The 18548-nt window shown below is 41.8% G+C and overlaps 5 protein-coding genes across 5 annotated transcripts; 2 read left to right on the top strand and 3 right to left on the bottom strand.

Annotated features, from left to right (window-relative positions):
- Positions 1 to 379: 379 nt before the first annotated feature.
- LOC6647480 lies at positions 380 to 3850 on the top strand. Its single transcript, XM_002069601.3, has 9 exons — positions 380 to 643; positions 703 to 903; positions 962 to 1592; positions 1651 to 1836; positions 1893 to 2062; positions 2133 to 2280; positions 2340 to 2581; positions 2647 to 3121; positions 3184 to 3850. The coding sequence occupies exons 1-9, from the start codon at positions 500 to 502 to the stop codon at positions 3318 to 3320; spliced, it is 2334 nt and encodes a 777-aa protein (XP_002069637.1). The 5' UTR covers positions 380 to 499; the 3' UTR covers positions 3321 to 3850.
- Positions 3340 to 5550, bottom strand: LOC6647481. Its single transcript, XM_047009162.1, has 6 exons — positions 5302 to 5550; positions 4519 to 4654; positions 4112 to 4450; positions 3852 to 4052; positions 3669 to 3782; positions 3340 to 3580 (listed from the first exon to the last, which is right to left on the bottom strand). The coding sequence occupies exons 2-6, from the start codon at positions 4642 to 4644 to the stop codon at positions 3461 to 3463; spliced, it is 900 nt and encodes a 299-aa protein (XP_046865118.1). The 5' UTR covers positions 4645 to 4654; positions 5302 to 5550; the 3' UTR covers positions 3340 to 3460.
- A 527-nt stretch (positions 5551 to 6077) lies between these two features.
- On the top strand, positions 6078 to 8144 carry LOC6647483 (cardioactive peptide). The gene is made up of 3 exons (XM_002069604.3): positions 6078 to 6245; positions 7605 to 7668; positions 7733 to 8144. Exons 1-3 carry the CDS (start codon positions 6129 to 6131, stop codon positions 8056 to 8058), a joined length of 507 nt encoding a protein of 168 aa, XP_002069640.1. The 5' UTR covers positions 6078 to 6128; the 3' UTR covers positions 8059 to 8144.
- Positions 8137 to 10113, bottom strand: LOC6647484 (probable cytochrome P450 6d4). Its single transcript, XM_002069605.4, has 3 exons — positions 9371 to 10113; positions 9105 to 9307; positions 8137 to 9034 (listed from the first exon to the last, which is right to left on the bottom strand). The coding sequence occupies exons 1-3, from the start codon at positions 10057 to 10059 to the stop codon at positions 8385 to 8387; spliced, it is 1542 nt and encodes a 513-aa protein (XP_002069641.1). The 5' UTR covers positions 10060 to 10113; the 3' UTR covers positions 8137 to 8384.
- A 620-nt stretch (positions 10114 to 10733) lies between these two features.
- Positions 10734 to 17813, bottom strand: LOC6647485 (activating signal cointegrator 1 complex subunit 3). Its single transcript, XM_002069606.4, has 5 exons — positions 17631 to 17813; positions 15877 to 17552; positions 14843 to 15818; positions 11484 to 14781; positions 10734 to 11425 (listed from the first exon to the last, which is right to left on the bottom strand). The coding sequence occupies exons 1-5, from the start codon at positions 17759 to 17761 to the stop codon at positions 10961 to 10963; spliced, it is 6546 nt and encodes a 2181-aa protein (XP_002069642.1). The 5' UTR covers positions 17762 to 17813; the 3' UTR covers positions 10734 to 10960.
- Between the last annotated feature and the right edge of the window lie 735 nt (positions 17814 to 18548).

Genomic DNA, 18548 nt, shown 5'->3' with positions numbered 1-18548 from the left:
GAGGGCAACAACCAATGGAAAGCCAACCATATGGAAAGAATTATAAAGTCTTTTGTGCCTATTGGTTGGTATATATACCCACTTTGTATAATCATAGGATAACCTGACAAATGCGTGCCTGTCGATGATTTTTAATGACCAAACAGTGTGCTATAAATTGGAGCATTTAGTTACCCATTCCACCCGTCCAAATGCGTACGTTGCCTGGCTACCGAGTTTCTCATGTTTCAGCATCGATCCAACACTCATATAATTTGCATTTCTGGCAGCACATGGTGAAGAGTAGAGTAGAGACAGCCCCCAGATATTTCTGATATACATATAGGGGAAGACAACAACTGACGGATGCGTGCCTGGGAGACACAATAATTAAAAAACGATTTGCATTGGGGCATAGGTGCCAGCCAGCCAGCAGCGGGTTAGCGGGTTGTGTTTAGGCCACAAAAAACAAAGGGGTGAGGCTGCCGGCTGGGGGGTACTACCCAGTACTACTCCGAAAATGACGACTACACCAAAATGGTACTGCCGCAACAAATCCCAGCCGATGCACACGTTCGCGGAAATCGGTAAATTGGGCCTGGAACTGCGTCGCATAACCAAACGTATTGTGATCGATGTGAATTCGTCTATATTCAGCGAGCATGTGAGTGAGAGACCCAACCACTTAATTGGGTAACTAATAATTTGGACATCCCACTTTAGGATACCATTTTGGAAGAGTGTGAACGTGTGGTCGAACAATACTGGAACCTCAAGGATGAAACGAAAAATGCCGATTTTCAATCCCTGTCGAAGAAAATCAAGAGGAGTCCCTACAATCAGTTGCTGATGCGTAAATTTAATCTCCTGATGGAATTGAATGATCGTCGCTTTTGTCAGCTCACCTTTGTCCTTAAGCAGACGGTGCGTTAAAAGGCATTCGGTTATCCTTTTCATTAAAGTTTTTTTTTTGAACTTTTAGTTGAGTCACCTGCTACGCAAATCGATGCAATCGGAGATGTGGCTAAATTGGGCTCTACACATCACCCAACTATATAACAAGTGCCGCAAAGTGGAGCAGATTTCACAACTGCCGCCAGTTATGGAGCCCACTCAGCGGGATGAGGAGGAGGCTGTGGATGAACCAAAGTTAAGTGGCAAGCGCAAAGAAGAGATGCATGCCAATGTCTGTAGTAATATGTATCCAGCATTGCTTATGTCCATAAAACCCATCGATTTCGGTTACGTACTCCAATTGGTATCACAGACTCGAGTGGAGCAAAATGCTTTGGATTTGGTATTCGGTCTATTCAATATGGGGGAACAGGATGCCTGGAGAGAGCAACAAAATCTAGAATCCACATCATCTAGTCTCGAAATATTACGCACTCTCAATATATCGTTTGCTGCTGGCGATTATCAATCGTATTGTGAGTCGGCACAGGATTATAATGCAATGGTCGTCACGGACACAAGCCAGGGTCAAGGTCAAGGTCAGGGTCAGGAACAGCAGAGTTTACGCTGCAAGCATACGGAAAGTTTTTTACAAAAAGAACGTTTGTTCATTGCCCAACTAATAGCCAAGGCCTTGGAGATATGTCCAACGATTTTTGGCAAGTATCTACTTAAACTACTTCAAGATTTTGTGCTAACACTGAAATAATTTTACAGATAATGGCAAGGGCGGACCAGTTGACATGAATGCCTATATTGTACGTGGAATGCGTCTATTGTGGTCCTATGTGGGCATCATTTTGGATCACATATTGCTCTGGTGGATCGATACTCCCATGTCCTGTTACAATATCAACCACATTGACTCCATACGCAGTTGGCTATATCATCAGAGTGTGAATGGTGTGATATAGTTAGTCTATTTTAATATCCTTTTTTAAGTTATTTCATTCCCTTAGATATTCCGGAGCCTGTTTTCTCTACATTACGTGGCATAGGTGAAATTTTAACTGGTTTTGTCTGCAACAATATTTGGGATCAATTATTTCGCCTGACTTTGATATCATCAACTAGTTCCAAGCGTCTCGTTGATCAAGTTGTGGAACAATATCGAGATTGTCCAAAGAATGTAAGGGGGAGAGAGTCTGACCTCTTTGATAGAGACTAATTTCACTTTCTTTCCCATTTATTTCCTCTAGGAATTTGGCACATTTACTGGCACCGTTTGGATAAGCATCTTTTCGAATTTAGTTAATCTCAGCAATCAATATTTCTCCAACATTGAGGTTCATAATAATTCCAGTTTATTGCCAGTGGCTGAACAAATTCCCATACTCCATCGATTGGGTAGGATTAGAATTAAGCAAAATATGGATATACAATTAAATTTCTTTGGACTCTTTTAGATCATTCTGTGCATTCGATGCGTTTGTGGGTTACCGAACAGGCCAAGTTTTTGTGCTGCGAATGGAAAATGGATCGTTTCTTTCAGATAATGGAGCACGATGTGAAATTATGCCTTAATGTCTTTATTACCTTTAAACTGCCCAAACTCACTGCCGATCTAAGTGATATACTAATGCTTGTGTGTGTAGCTTTACGCACCAAGCTCATCTTTGAGGTGAATGCCAATATAGACAAGTTAAAGGTGAAAAGGTTATAAAAGCTCCTAAATCAACACTTTGTTCATTAAAGTTCTTTTTTTTTTCGCAGAAAACCACCGACGAGTGTGTTCAGATCTTGTCCGCTGTCTGCCGTGTGCTCAGCTTAGCCAATTTTACGTTGTGCTTTCCGGCCGCCAGTTTTTGGCAACGCGAAGTCTACAACAACGATGAGAAGAGCCTGTATGTGGGCTATGTCCTGGACGAGATCTTTCTGCCCACCATACGTGCCACCAATGATATAGTCATACTCAAGCTAATCCTAAAGCTTATTTGCGAGGCCTGGTTGGATTTTATCTATCAGAAGCGTATCCGTTTCAGCGTTAACGGAGCTGTGCGATTGCTCAATGATTTTGATGATGTGAGGGAATGGATATTGAGCTGCACCCAGCTGGATGAGCAGCAGCTGGACAAACTAAGCAATCATGAAGTGTTGCGTATGTGTAAGGGTGTGGGTAAGATATTACTGCGTAAGCCGGAGGATATCATCTCCATTAGTCAGTCACCCAAGTTCGACAAGAAGTCACGTAAGTGGATTGAAAGAATGTTTCTAATCATGGATTAACCCCTCACTCTTTTGCCCTTGCAGAAGATGCCGCTGCTCAGGATACTCAACTGCCATCGGAGATGTTTGTTTCGAATCAACAGCATTGGTTGCAGCTACGGGCCAGCGGTGGATCTGGTTTTCCATTTTTGAAACTCTGCTGCGGCGATGCCATAATGTAATTTTGTTGCTAGATCCATGTAGATGGGATAGAAATGTTTATTGTGTAGCTAAAATGCTTTACAGAGATGAAAGTTCTAAATTTATGTATGTATATGTATGGTTAGAGTTCTTGAGTCCTGTGTACGTTCCTAGCCTCCTCTTAGGCAGGGACTTTGCGACTTATAATCTTGACTAGCTCATCGACACGTTCGCTTTTGCCGGCAAATTGTTTTGGATGCGGGCCAATCATTTGAATGATCATAGGAACGTCAGCGGATACCTAGAAAAAATAAGTAAATAATTGAAAGAAATGTGTCAATCATTTGACAGCTGTCAAAAAAAAGCAAACAATATAGGTCAACACGAACCTCTACAAAACGGGCCAAGGCTTTTAGTGAGCGAAAGATTTGATCTTCATTTGGGCTGCTCTGGAAGAACTGTAGAATAGCCATGGCTAGTTCCACGGCAATGTCATCAAAGACCTGCAAGAGAGAAATGTTCCAAAATTAAAAATAAAAGCAATAAAACTGCCTTGAGGCTTTTAACCTTACCACAGTCTTAACTTCCTTAATGGCTATGTTGTAGAGTATCATGGTGCCGAGATTCTTCAATTGAGGGCAATTCGAGAGAATACAATGGACAGCAACTTTGGTGGTGACTCGTATATTTGAGGTAGTCTGGCCATTGTATTCCCACTCTGAGATATATAGCAGCCATTCCGAAGGACCCACATTCTCAAACAGATTGCACATCTAAAAGGCAAGTGAAGATTATAAGAAACATTTTTACGAATTTCCATTGTTGAACTCACAAACATGGCCCATGCTTGCTGCTCCTCGGGTGTATGCTTCTCAATGTCCTGGGCAAAGTTCATCAATGTATGATCCCGGCGATCTTGATGTAAAATGATAATAACATCGTCTTTAAGTGCCGCATAGGCCAGTGTACGTATCAAATGTATCCGTGTATCGGGTGAGAAGGTCTGCAAATCACGCAGAACACGTTGAACGAAAACCAAAAAATTATCACCCAATGCCCAGGAGCCATCGTCTTCGATCAAATACTGATGCAGCTCCTCAATGACCACTTCCTCTTCTTTGTAAAGTTTGCCATCTAATAATTTCACCAGGCATTCCAATTCAGTCTTAATCTATACAAAACACGAATGGATGAATATCAATCATACGTCATGTTGCCTTTACTTTTACGGTAACTTACATCAATGTCTTTGCTGACCAGTGCTGGTTCGCGTGGTGTCTCATCCTCTGATGATTTGGAACGTTCCTTACCATTCTGCGGCTGCTGTTGCTGCTGCTGTTGCTGTTGGGCTGTAGGCTCTGACATTTTTCGTTGGCTAAAAATAGTCGAATGAGAAATTTAATAAAATAAATTCATATTTATAAATAAACAAAACTCTGGCACTGCAACGAAAAGCCATAACAATATTTTCTGTTTTCTTGTTCTTTTCTGTTTTCGGGATTTTCACATTTTCACTTTTTTGTTCCTACCAGAAATTTCTGTTTTTTTTTTACGATGTAATTTTACTGTGAAATTATTGCGTACTCGAGAAATGAAATGTTTATAATATGAGCACGCGAAATATTTAAAGAATTTCGATTTTGTTTTGTTAATATAAACAAAGAACAAGCGAACAATTTAATGATGAAGACAAATTGAGAGAGAATAAGGAAAAGAAGGAAAATAAAAGCCGGCGACAGCAATGGCAAAATGAAAGTGTTACAGTAAAACTAAGAAAAACTGAAAATAGCCGCGATATTTTTAGTCTCTTTTACTTTACGTAGACAGCAAAAAAAATGAATAGAAAAAAACAACATAAGGTACAGAAAATTCATACGCAACATGAAAATGCAATGTGATATATTAAAAAAGCGAAATGAAAAGAGAATTTAATATATTTGCCATTATCCATATGCCGTTATAATGTTAATTAGTTAAGAATTTTATTGACTTGGCTAATTTATAGATTTTTAAATTACTCACTTGCTATTTTAAAATAAAATGACACACAAATTCCAACAGAAGAGAAATAGTAATATATATATTGGAATATAATTTGAAGATCTGTTTACTTTGTTTAAACAAATTGGCCAATTTTGATGTTTATTTATGATTTCAACTGATCTATGTGTGGCACATTTGTGTGTGTGTGTGTGTGTGTGTATAGATTGTTGCAACTTGGTTTAAAAAATTAATTGAAATTGCTAATCGAATTCACGGACCAAATGAACATAACAGGCCAAACAATCCGTTGAACTGAACCGTTCCCACTAAGAAATTGCCGAAAAAAATGCATGCATTTTGGGGATTCGACTTCGAGTGGGATGCTTCGGTTCGGTGAGCATTATTTCTCCCTGTTATAAATAGACAGTCGTCTCATTTCTCTCTTGAGAAACGTAAAGTCGTTGTAGCTACACTGCACAAAAATTCTCGACACTTCGAGATCGCTTTTTAATTCATTTTACGCCATTTTACAAAAATTATGCTTTAAGCTTTGAATATGGACAAGGGCAAGGACCAAAGCAAACCGCAAATGTCAATACATCAGGGCGTGGAGAGGTGGCGGTTCAAAGTAACTGGGCTAGGTCGGGAAAGAACACGAAAAGCTATTAAGTTGGCCACCAAAATACATTGCCAGCTCAGTAGGACGTCCTGTCACATCCTGAAAGCAACAAGTCTCACATTGCGTAGCCGACATGTTGACCGAGGACCGTTATTCGCTCCGCATTCAATCGCATTTCGAGCGTTAAGTGTAACGGGTCAATTCTTTCCTTAAGTTTCAATATTTCTGCCAAAAACACAAAATCAAAATGAATATTTCTACAAAATTATGCCTATGGCTGGCTCTTCTCCTATTTTCCGTGCTCTGTGGCAGTGCCTCATTGGAAAGGGAAAGGCAAACGAATGAAGTGAATAATCTATCAAATGTGAGTCCAAATGCAATTCAAAAACTTAGCCAGGAAGAGAACATTAAGCTTAGAAAGTAATTAAAAACTTTAGAAGCAATAAATGATTAAGAGATTAAATATAAAGGACTAAAGGCTGACTTTAAGTGAGGCGTTTCCATATTATCCTATCAGATTTTAATATTAATTTTTCGTCAAAATCTGTTAAGCTAATCTGTTTTAGGCAATAAGTGGTTAAATCTATTTTAGACTGCGATATCAATTCTTAAATGCATTTCAAATGCCCTAAAAAAAATATTAAAATATTGCTGTGCACATTTTCTCTTTTTTTATAAAGTTGAAAATTGTAAAACTTTGTTCAAAATTAATATTTAGGGGGTTGAACATATTTTTTTATATTCTATTACAATCTTTTTTTGATGTTTTTTGTTAAAACTTGTCTACAATTTAATTGTTTTAAAAATACGCCAAATGGTATTAAATTCTTGTTGTTTATTGGTTTCTGAAGGTAAGTTTCTTAGTAGAATATTTCTAAAATTTTGACATTGTTATATTTTCGAAGTGTAGTTAATGCATTGCAAACTGTGGATCAAAATTGATAGACTCTGTTTTCAAGGGTGTGAAAAAAAATTTAATGGGTTATTGATTGTGAAAGTGACATATGGAAATAAGATAAGAGGGAATTAGTGGTTACAGTCTATTATTATGACATAGTCACTCAAATATATTAAATATCATGCACTTTAAGCAAGATATTTTTGGCAATTTAATACAAAAGTGGTAAAACGAAAATAGTTTAATCTACTTCGTTAAATAACTAGCAGACAGCATTAGTTTGAGAATATTTACCTTGGATTGGCTCATCATTGTGATACGGGAGGGAAATCGGTCATTTTGAGGGAAAATGGTTCGTTAAAATTTGAGAGGTAAAATCTCGTTTTATGGGCGAAAATTTCCCTCACTTTATCCCACTGCCTAAATGAGTTTATTTTGAGTCCTCTTTTTGATTCAAAAATAAAGGAAGACTCGAAAATGAGTCTCTCTGAAAGGAATCGAAATTGATTAAAAGTAGAGGGTAATTTGCAACTTATTACGAGGAGTCACATTTAGGAGATCATTTTTCTGCTGACATATCATATATCATATATGTAAGATCAGAAAATGATCTGATTTTGACTATTTTAAGCAGAAAACATATCGAAAAAGTATTGTATATGATCAGAAATTCTATAAAAGATGCAGGAAACAAAAACAAACAAGATTTCAGAAACTATTTATTATTGAGAATCCATTTTTTAGAGCTTCTTCAATTTCCTCGAACGTCTAATATTTTTATATTGTATGTATATTTCATTCCTTTTTTAATTTCTTTAATTTTAGCATAAGCTGAGCGGTGTTATACAATGGAAATATGAGAAACGACCATTTTGCAATGCCTTCACAGGTAATCGAAATGAAATATATCTAGTTTACCCATTAAAAATCAATAAAAACTCAAATCATTATAGGCTGTGGACGCAAACGAACCTCGTATCCATCATACCCACCGTTCTCGTTAATAAAACGCAACGACATTGATGATAAGCCGTATAACAATGAGTATATGTCCGAGGGCCTAAGTGATCTGATCGACATCAATGCCGAACCAGCCGTGGAGAATGTTCAAAAGCAGATAATGTCGCAAGCTAAAATATTCGAGGCTATCAAAGAGGCAAGCAAGGAGATATTCCGGCAAAAGAATAAACAGAAATTGTTGGAGAGTCAACAGCAGCAGCAGCAGCAACAATTGCAACAGCAACAACAAATGCAGGAACAGGAACGCGAGAATATCTAAGAAGAGGCCAATTGAAATCACATCCCAGACACCCCCCAACCCCACACCCACCGCGATATAAATGAAAGGCAAAAAAACCTCAGTTTGTTATCTTATTTTGTATATAAGTCATATATAAAATATTAATGTCTAATATCTAATGCGAAAGAAACTACAACATTTGCAAGCAATGAATAGGAAAAAAAAAACACCATTGACTCTACATATGTATTTGGGGGGACCTTATCAGAATACTCTACGGCTTAACTATTATCGTAATCAAATGATTTGCGCGATATTTATTGAATGCATTGAAATTTCACAATTGTATATATTTCACCACCAAATCAATTTTTAGTACGCTTAGAGAGTCGCACTTTGACTCCACTTTTGGGCAAAAGGGCTATGCCACTGGCCTCGAATTCAATCTTACGCTTGCTCATGACCTCGACATTGAAATGTTGTAGTACTTTGACAATGGCCAATTTGGCATTCACACGACCCATACGCTGGGCAATACAGATTCTTGGTCCTTCGCCGAAGGGCATAAAGGCTGTGGGATTATAATTGCGATTCTCTTCTGAGAAGCGATCGGGATCAAACACCTCGGGATTGGGGAAATATTCGGGATCATGGTGAATGCCATACAATGAGATTACTACGGGTGTTCCTTTACGGATGACATGATTGGTATCGGGTATGGCATAATCTTGGGTACATTCCCGATTGAGCAATGGCAAGCCAGGATATAAGCGCGTGATTTCTTGTACACAATGATCAAGGAATTCCATTTTTTGCAAGGCATCGTAAGTGATTTTGCCATCGTTTTGTTTAAGAGTTTCGTCCACCTCAGTTTGAACACGCTTCAGAAGTTCCGGATATTGTGCTAGCTCGAACAGAGTAAAGGCAACTGTAGATCCGGTAGTCTCTTGGCCGGCTATATAAAATATAAAGGCCTGAGCTGTAATGGTCTCCAATGAAAGGGCTTGAAGTTGTCCTAGAAGATAAAACAAAATGTTAATATATAATAGATCTAAATAAGTGGAAGGTTATTCAACCGTTCTAACCTGTTTCCGTGGTCTGTATATTAAAGCTTTTCTCATCATCCTCTTCAATTTGACCTGTGTTCCTAAGTTGCATGAGCAATTGCAGCATGTCCTTGCGTACAATGCCTTTTTTCTCTCGATTCTCAATCGTTTCCTTAACAATCTCCATCATGGCTTGACCCACCTTGTTTTGGAAGCCAAGAGCGAACAGAAACTTGGCAATGCTGCAGGAAAAAAGAATAAATTCTGAAGATATTGCACTTGGGAAAGTATATGAGGACACTTACGATGGCACCAGGAATATCATCATGCCAAAGAGGGCAGTGAAACGAGTGTTGCTACGCGCCAAGGTAACCAATGTCCTGAATTTATTATCGGGATGCTCATAGCTATTGATATCCAGACCAAAGATTACCGAACCAATAATATCAATGGCATAGGTTTGCATAACGCTCTTGACATCAACCTCAACGGAGCCTTCTTGGGGCATCAACGTATCCAGATGGGAGACCATCTTGTCGGCAATATCCTCGGACACATGGAACATGGCCTTTAGCTTGCCCGAGGTGAAACACGGTGACAACTTGTGACGCATTGATCGCCAATTTTGGCCACGTAACGCAAATATTGAGCCCGACAATGGGTTCTTCTCCTCATCCACATAGATTCCACGATCGTGGAAACTGGAGAAATCTTGAGCCATTACACGGCGTGCTAGCTCAGCGTCCCGCACTAGAACAGCTGGACGGAAAAGCAGGTACACGCCCAAAAAGCGCTCTTTGCTGTTCTTATACACTTCATGTATGGCCAATCCCATGCTCTGCTTCATATCCCATACGGGAGTTAGGCAACCGAATGGTATGGCACTGTTCTTATCATAAGGGAAGCCTATACGTTCCCAATATGAATAGATATGCTTCAAATAGAACCAACCTAGCCCCAAAAGGGTGCCCACTAGCACAATAAAAGTTAACATAGTTCACAATCTACCGATCGATCTTCTCGACTTCTTGCCGTCGCGAAACTTGAATTTGGTGTAAACAATGGAAACGTTGACTGCTCGCTTTATACACTACGATTTCATGATTCTTACCGGCTCTTTCGTAGTATCACAGCTAAAATCGGGCTCTCTTTAACTGCGATAAAGCATACAGAGAGACAGAGAGAGAATTATAGCAGATATGGAATGCGCCAAGAGCGTAGAAATGAGTTTTTGTTATAATGAGAAATAACGTAAGCTTTAGAGGCATGTGAAAATAAGAGTCTCTCTACTATATCGTTAGCGTTATGCATGAATTCTTTATTTTAGGTAATTAGTATTGAAAAACCTACAAATCATATAGAATAACGTCATCACTAAGCATTAATTTATATATGTACATATTCTCCAATTAATTTTCATTGCATAAATTGTCAGACTTTATTTTCTATAATCTTTCTTACTATTGAAATGGCAAATTCTATACTGACGAAATAAATTGTATGAGGGCGCTTTTAAATAAATATATGTTTCACACTTTGATTGTCGTTAAATTCATTAAATGATGCAGTTGAGAGACTGATCAAAAGTATTTAAGTTAAGCTTTAAATTTAGTTTAAATCAAGCAAAAGTGGCATGTTTCGTAGAAAATATATAAAGACAAAGAAAAATTTGAAATACTTCTGATTCGATTTATGTGCGTGATTGTTACATATAACAATTAAATGATAGTTGTAGGTTTTTTTTTAGAAAAGCTATCTATATAATGGTAATGTTTATACTTATATACAGAGGATCACATAATAAATACACATATACATAGATGATTAGCTAGTTCACTAACAAGAGTCTCTATAATTTCAAAAAAGGGTTGTGTGTGGTTTTGCGGAAGATCGTCTTAAATTGTCTTGGCATCGATAATCTCAAAATGAAGATCATATTGCTGATCAAAGCCGATCAGGCAATCGGACATTAAATACAAAGTTAGCTGTAAACGTCCCCGCTTGGGTGTGGCCTGGAAGGATATACGATTGGCGGATCGCATTCCTCGAACGGTGACCCGTTTCATGGCCAATAATTCATCGCTTGACTGTGAGCCGAGGGTAAGGAACCAAGCCTCATTTTTGGGTTTCGGATATTTGGGGCAGTGCACGGTGAAGGGCTGTCCGGGTGCACGTCGCTTTCCGGTTACATTTAGTCGCTGCATGTCTATGGACAGAACATAATCCTCATTGGCATGCAATGGCATCCACATAGCCTTTGATCCCACTTCCAGACTTAGAGATCGCTTGGCATAATCTTCTTCCATAAAACGACCTTCTACTGAAATTTGCACAGACATTTCGGGCAGATCTTGAATAACCTAAAGAGATTTAAAATTGTTTTAGTAATGAAGTCATTCAAGGATGGCAATTACTTACCCTATACATTTGCTCAATTTCGTGCTCCTCAAATCGATCCCGAAGTGGACCGGCCATTACTTCGTAATCATTTCGACACAATTCTTTAAGCACGGGCAATGTTAAGTAGTCATAATTCTCATGCGGAATGTCAAGGAAAGCATCCAAATTATTCTCCGTTACGCCTGGTAAGGTAAGAAATTCGCTGGCATCGAACCAACGAGCCTGTATCACGGATTGCATGAGCTGTTGGACTATTAGAGTGGTCGATAGCCAACCTCGTTCTGCAGTATAGTCAACCATGGCCTGCATCACACGAGTGGCATTGTCCAGGGCAGATTTTGTGTCCGTTAGATAATCCGAATTGGGCAGCGACTGGCGGGCAAAGTGAGCCTGAAGCAGAAGGAATGTTTTCGTGTACGGCGAATCCCAAGTGGATGATGGTGGCCGGTAACGACTCGTATCAGCCATTTGCTCGTTGTACTTGTCCTCATTGTGACGCACGGGCTGCTGATCGAACTCATATGAGTCAGCTATGGCCAAGAGAACGTCCTTGGTGTTCATGCCTGGCTGCAGATCATCCAGGAAATGTTTCATGGTGCGGTAGGAGAGATAGTAAAAGGAGCTAATGCGTCCCAAGAATGTTGGCACCAAATATCCATCACGTTCCACCAGGCAGGCGGCCTCTGCAAGTTCGTAAACCACACGCTCCACCAGATTGGACATAAACTTGTTGACATTCTCAGGCTCAACGCCTTCCAACTGATAGTAGGACGGATTGCGCAAGAGTCTCCTGAAGAAATATGTCCATGTGAGATAGTCGAGAGCTGCCTGTTTGGTCTGAACAGTGCCAGCAACAATCTCAGCGTTAATGTGCTCAGGAAGAACGCCCAGTAAACTGGATTCCACAGGGAACGGATCGTATAGGAACTTCTTGTAGAAATTCTTCTTTTCATCGTGGACCAATACGACGGCGACTCCTTCGTTATCGAACTGCGGCCGTCCTGCTCGACCCATCATTTGTAGGACATCTGTTATGGGCATGTCCACATACTTCTTCACCTTGCCATCGAAATATTCGGTGCCCTTTATGACAACCAAATGGGCTGGTAAATTCACACCCCAGGCAAGAGTTGCTGTGGCAACTAGCACCTGAATTTTGCGATTGAGAAAGAGCTCTTCTACACATTTGCGATCGGCCTCCTGGAGACCCGCATGATGCAAACCAATGCCAAAGGCCAGGCAGAACTTTAGGTTCTGGTCTCGAATGTTCTGAAGAATGAGTTCCATTTCATTTTCGTCTATGTGAAGGAACTGCTTGGGATTAGCATCACCGGCCACAAAGGTGATCAGATCCAGAGCCGTGAGACGTGTCTGTCGACGGGAGGAGACAAACACAATGGTCGGTTCGCAGGGTGAATAGGTGCGTATGGCCTGGAATGTTGGCCGGTTCATGGTGGCCATGCGGGGACAGTAATGTTTGCCTGGAAAACCATTTATATGGACTTGCAGCGGCACAGGACGCACTGAGGGCTTGAAGTTGTACAGCCCCATGCGAGTTATACCCAGCCAATTGGCCAGATCCTGGGCATTGGCCAGAGCCGTAGACAGACCAACAATGCGAATGGCGCGTCCCGTATGCGATCTAATGAAATTTGTGCGGGAAACGATGACTTCGATAACCGGGCCACGATCTTCGCCAAGCAAATGAATCTCATCGATTACGATCAAGGACACATGCTGGACATATTCTCGCGTCTGCCACGATCGACTAATACCATCCCATTTCTCTGGCGTGGTAACAATAAGCTGAGATTCCCGTATGGCCTGAATATCCGGTGTTACGTCACCAGTCAGTTCCACCACTTTCAGGCCCAGCGGTGATCTCTCAAAGCGTTGCTGCCAATCGGCTATGCGTTCCTTTACCAATGCCTTAAGTGGAGCTATGTAGACTACCTTGGACTTGGGCTCCTTATTCAGAGCTCGAAAGATGGCAATCTCTGCCACAATTGTCTTGCCACTGCCTGTTGGTGCTCCCAGTAAGACATTGTTATCCGTGTGATAAAGACAATGGAAGATTTGCGTCTGAATGGGATTAAAGTGGGTGAACTTGTAGAGAGACTCGTAGAGAGCATTCTTCAGAGTTGTCACTGGCAGCGGCCGCAAGGGCAGCAGCTCCGTAAGCGGAGGATGATGTTCGGGCAAAACCAAATGCTGGAAAGACAAGGGAATGCATGTGGTGCTGCCCAACCAGCTGTCACTAGTCGCTCTTATATAGTACTGTGGTGGCAAGGGCTCCTTCAGTGGTATGGTCATAACCAATTGTTGGGCCTGCCCGCTAAACACAGCCTTGCGACTCATCTGAAACAGTTCCGAGTGATATATATAATTGGACTCGGGATCCTCTATCCATAGCCAGAAACTTTGACTTGTCTTGCCATGAACGCGATCATTCCAAGTGAAATTCGCCCAGATGTCCACTTTGATACGAAGAACTGTGCGTGTAATGGGCTGCAGACTTGCTTCCATCTCCAACAAAGGTAACTCCTGAGCTGATCTTATCACCAGTTCGGCATAACGATCACTGCGCAGCCATTCCTTTAGTTCGCGTTGTTCCATATCGCGTAGTCGATAAACACTCAGACCGCGTCGCTCCAACTTCTCTATGGTCTCCACATTGATGGCCGGGAACTGACGTAAGTGACTGTCCAAATCCCATTGTCTCCGTTCGATCATCTTGCAGAGCTGCAGCATGCGACCCGCCAGAATGGCATTATTCTGACGCAGTACAATGGAGAAGAGAGCACGGGTTATGCGGCCAATATTCTGTGTAATATACGACATGTCCGAGCTCAATGAAAAGGATTTCACATAGCCATTGGAGAGATATGTCTGAATTAGGATATTGACTTTTCCGCACACATTTTCACTACCTCCAAATGGTTTTACTTTGCAATAGTAACTTCTCAGTTCGTCCAGCTCTTCGAGTTCATCGTCACGAACTTTCAACTGTTGGAACTCCTGAGCCTGCGATATCATGGCCAGGATTTCGGCTTCGTTCATAAATGGTTTCATCAGCTCATTAAATGTTTCCACCGTGTCGTATTTAATATAGAAATGGGAAGCAGTTCGCCCAAGATCGGTGATATTCATGTCCATGGTTCGTTGATTGAATCTCATCATTCTGGCCTTGTCTAAATTCATTGAAGCACTCATTATAAGAGCACGTCGACGTGCCTCTAGCGTAGGATCCTTTTGCAACTCGGCATACTCAATGCCATAGACATGGGGATTAATGCGCATGCGTACAAACAGATATCTGGAAGAGAGTCCAAAGATTAAACAAAATTACCATAAAGATATTGTTTCTCTTTGCTTACGTGTAGCTCAACCATTCAATAGCCTCTTCCACATTCGATATGGTTCCCAGTCCAATCTCTGCATTCAGATTATCCGACAGACATTGCACAAAGTTTGATTCGATCGGGAATTGATTGGTCAGCAGGGAGAGATAGTGATTCAACTTGTCGTAGGTTGTAATAATGGTACCCACTCCGCTCTTGTCGAACTGGGGTCGTCCCGCTCGTCCAAAGATTTGCAGTACATCCAATATGCCCAGATCTACAAAACTACCATGCTTGGCATCATAGATATCCGTGCCCCGAATGATTACAGCATGGGCAGGCAAATTGACACCCCACGCCAAAGTGGCCGTGCAGACGAGCACCGAGATGTGACCCTCGATGAAGTACTTCTCGACCATTTGGCGGTCGGCACGCAACATGCCAGCATGATGCATGGCCAGGCCACAACTAAAGAGTTCCACAAGCTGTTTGTTTCGGCTCTTCTGTATGGAACGCGTGGCCAGGCCATGGGCATTCGAATCAGTGGGCAGGAAAGCGGCACTTGTGTTATTCTGTTGGGCCAACTCTCGTATAACATTTGCCGTCCGCACAGTGGCATTGCGGGCATGGACAAAGACCATCACTTGATGACCTTGCTGGACCATGGCTAGGCATTTTTGATAGCAACATTGATCCATGTCGGCAATCTGCTGCAGAGGCTTTACCGATTTGATGCCAATGAAGTTTGTGTCGAGGGGAACGGGGCGGAAACGAGAGTCAAAGTAGAACAGACCCTTCATAGGATTCACTCGCAAGAAATGCGCCACATCGATGTAGTTGGGCAGAGTAGCGGAGAGTCCCACAATGCGGATCATCGACTGTGAGGATTCTACCAGTCTAAGAGTACGTGCCACAAGAGCCTCAACCACAGGACCACGTTCTCCATGCAACAGATGCACTTCATCGATGATAAGCAGCTTGACGAGATTAATTAAGGCAATGTCTCCGCTTCCTGCAAACAAATAGACATGATAAATTGATCTCTAAATATACTTTTTTATTGCATCTACCCTTTCGTGTGACCACATCCCACTTTTCCGGCGTCGTCACGAGAATTTGAGTGGCCGCCATCTCCGCTTTTGTCAGCTGCATATCACCCGTCAGCTCTCGTACCACAATCTGGAGGGCCTTCAATCGTTTGGAGAAGTTCTCAACCATTTCAGAGGCCAAAGCCTTCATGGGTGCAATGTAGACGATCTTAAACTCATCCCTATTGATTAGTCCCTGCTCTAGATGGCAGCGTATGGTATGGACAATGGACAACATAGCCACATTGGTCTTGCCCGCTCCCGTTGGGGCACAGACCAACATATTCTCATTGCTATGATAGGCCACAGGATAGACAACCGATTGGATGCGATTAAGTTCCTTGCAATTGGCAAATGCCAGCTGACCGATATCATCGAGACTGGAGATTTGAATGCGTTCATTTCCCACAGTAAGAGGCGGAGGATCGCTGGCCGGAATTCTCACCTCCTCCCACTGTTTGTTGTCAACGCGTGTAGCGTTGTCTGGGAGGGTAATGCGGCTACCACCAATGAATCCGGCATGTTGTTTGGCCGCCAACTGGCTATCGAAGACATAGGGATACGTAATGGGTGCGGATTGGCGGTATTCTGCTTTCACAGTTTTTGTGGTGAGCAGCAGGGGTTCCTTTTGTGCTGCTTCCAGCAATTTACGTTGATATTGCATCCGCAATTGCTGGGCAGACACGGCCACTGCACAGCCAGCATCCTCCTGGGAGTCATCTTTGATGCTGCGCATAATACGCTGCAATTTCTTCTCTTCGCGGCGCTGCTGTTTGCTGAGCTGCTTCTCCTGGGCTGATTGCACCACCACAGCGCTGGCCACAGTGGGACGCTTCTCGGCGTCCTTACCACTGCTGGCATTTGTTTTCAGGCGTTTCTGCTTCACCTCTTTGAGCCGACGCGATCGATTGGCATATTGTTCTAACTGTAGGGAAAGCTTGGCTCGGTCCTGCAGCAATTTTCCAACTAATTCAAAGTGTTCGAACCCTAGCAGTTCCATTAGCTCGTTCTGTAGCTCATCGTTGCTGCGCTTGGAACTCAAAATGTCTCCCACGCGAGTCAGGAGATGTTCATCATCCAGTTTCTCAGATATGTCAAGTAAGGACTGCAGTTCGGCGCTAAGCTTGACGCCATTCGTACCCTTGTTTTCACTCGCGGGGGCAGATTTGGTCTTGAACTTCATGGAGAATTTCTTAACCGTGCGATTCTTGAGCAAAGCATCGGGCGAGAGATTGGTCAGTAAGCCGATGTTAACGGATTCCGCTGGCGTGCAGCTGACCCGAATGTGTTCGCCCCACAGAGGGCGTTCATTTGGGCCCTTTCGCAGTGAATGTTGCCAGCGTTTAAGTTCCTCTCGCTCGTGCTCATCCAAGGAATTGGCAATGGCCAGAATGCTATCGTGTATCTGAGTTTTCTTCCGATCGAAGGTTTGACCAAACATGCTATGCAATCGATTGGTGGTAGCCACCAGCATAACCCGTTGCTCCAGCAGTAGCCAAAACAAGTAAAGAGCCGCATGTTCCACCACCTGCGGCTGCTCCTCATAGCCCATGCACTCTTGCACCAGATTTCGCAGTTTGTGAAGATGAACCTTTGCCTCCGGTTGTTTTCCAGGCGGCATGTGGGCCAAGAGCTTTGCTATAGTTTGCCCTCCAAGCCTACAATACGTTCAATGGTGAAATACTTTTCTAATGGGGGAAAGCACACTCTATTGCCACCAGTGCAAATCTACTTACGCCTGATCGTGACCATTTGCTGGTGTGGAGGCAGCCGTTCTTGCATGTTTTCTACGACTGAATAGACGAGTCCTGGCCTCCAGTTCGGTCTTGGCTCGCAAGGATGTGCTTAGTCGTGGCGGCTCCCACATATTTGATACTTAATATTTTTAGTTTTTTATCAAATCAACAGCTGGTAATCAAATCGGCGCTGTTAAATAACATGATAATAAGAAAAAATTGCTGTAAATTAACATTTGCTCAAAATAGAGACATCGAAGAGCAAATTACTCTTTAATGCAAGGGCCATGCAGACAGCGTTGCCATCTTTATGGAATGTGCAAAGGCGCCAAATTTAAAATAATTTACGATACCAAAGATATAAAATAACGAGTGTGCATAATGTGTGCAGAATATGCATACGGTCCAATCATATTTTAAATGCATTTAATATTTATTAAAGGAAAAAATATATACAATTTGTAGAATTTAGTTTTATGCTGCAGATTTCTAGTAATCTTTAAACAAAAACTAAAAATTTTAAGCCTTTAATTCCGTCCGAATTAAAATTAGGGCATTCTCTTCTATCAACAATATCAGATATATTCAACAGTCCAGAATATTGCCTCATCTTGATGTCTTTCATATGCATAACTTGTCACCGATTAAAAACTTTTTATGGGCTGCCTGGACAAAATGTTTTGATTGTGGGTGGTTGGGTGGTTGGAAGGTTGGAATGGACCAACCAGGCACATCTTACCAACACCTTCCACCAGTCTTAAGAATATGCTACACATAAACTTGTTGCGCAAGCTGCAATTGTGCGTGCGTTTGGGTTTATTTATTATGCAGTGCATGTCCACATACTTGGATGAATCTCTTTGGTTACTTTACTTACTGCTTGGATGAGCACTTTGAATATTACATTTACGGGTTGAT

This window comes from Drosophila willistoni, chromosome 3R (genome assembly GCF_018902025.1).
Source record: "Drosophila willistoni isolate 14030-0811.24 chromosome 3R, UCI_dwil_1.1, whole genome shotgun sequence".
In the NCBI taxonomy this organism is placed as follows: domain Eukaryota; kingdom Metazoa; phylum Arthropoda; class Insecta; order Diptera; family Drosophilidae; genus Drosophila; species Drosophila willistoni.
The sequence above is the reverse complement of the archived record's forward strand: the minus strand, read 5'-3'. Positions and strand labels throughout refer to the sequence as shown.

Excerpts from the sequence above, each read along its gene's own strand:
- LOC6647480 (XM_002069601.3), top strand. The coding sequence starts at position 500 with ATGACGACTACACCAAAATGGTACTGCCGCAACAAATCCCAGCCGATG. Across the intron at positions 644-702 it reads CGTCTATATTCAGCGAGCAT|GATACCATTTTGGAAGAGTG; the intron begins GTGAGTGAGAGA and ends ATCCCACTTTAG. Across the intron at positions 2,063-2,132 it reads ATCGAGATTGTCCAAAGAAT|GAATTTGGCACATTTACTGG; the intron begins GTAAGGGGGAGA and ends TATTTCCTCTAG.
- LOC6647483 (XM_002069604.3), top strand. The coding sequence starts at position 6,129 with ATGAATATTTCTACAAAATTATGCCTATGGCTGGCTCTTCTCCTATTT. Across the intron at positions 6,246-7,604 it reads AAGTGAATAATCTATCAAAT|CATAAGCTGAGCGGTGTTAT; the intron begins GTGAGTCCAAAT and ends CTTTAATTTTAG. Across the intron at positions 7,669-7,732 it reads ATTTTGCAATGCCTTCACAG|GCTGTGGACGCAAACGAACC; the intron begins GTAATCGAAATG and ends AAATCATTATAG.
- LOC6647481 (XM_047009162.1), bottom strand. The coding sequence starts at position 4,644 with ATGTCAGAGCCTACAGCCCAACAGCAACAGCAGCAGCAACAGCAGCCG. Across the intron at positions 4,451-4,518 it reads TGGTCAGCAAAGACATTGAT|ATTAAGACTGAATTGGAATG; the intron begins GTAAGTTACCGT and ends TGTTTTGTATAG. Across the intron at positions 3,581-3,668 it reads CCTTGGCCCGTTTTGTAGAG|GTATCCGCTGACGTTCCTAT; the intron begins GTTCGTGTTGAC and ends TATTTTTTCTAG.
- LOC6647485 (XM_002069606.4), bottom strand. The coding sequence starts at position 17,761 with ATGTGGGAGCCGCCACGACTAAGCACATCCTTGCGAGCCAAGACCGAA. Across the intron at positions 17,553-17,630 it reads GCAAATGGTCACGATCAGGC|GCTTGGAGGGCAAACTATAG; the intron begins GTAAGTAGATTT and ends AACGTATTGTAG. Across the intron at positions 11,426-11,483 it reads AAATTGAGCAAATGTATAGG|GTTATTCAAGATCTGCCCGA; the intron begins GTAAGTAATTGC and ends AAATCTCTTTAG.
- LOC6647484 (XM_002069605.4), bottom strand. The coding sequence starts at position 10,059 with ATGTTAACTTTTATTGTGCTAGTGGGCACCCTTTTGGGGCTAGGTTGG. Across the intron at positions 9,308-9,370 it reads ATGATATTCCTGGTGCCATC|CATTGCCAAGTTTCTGTTCG; the intron begins GTAAGTGTCCTC and ends TTTTTCCTGCAG. Across the intron at positions 9,035-9,104 it reads TATACAGACCACGGAAACAG|GACAACTTCAAGCCCTTTCA; the intron begins GTTAGAACGGTT and ends TTTATCTTCTAG.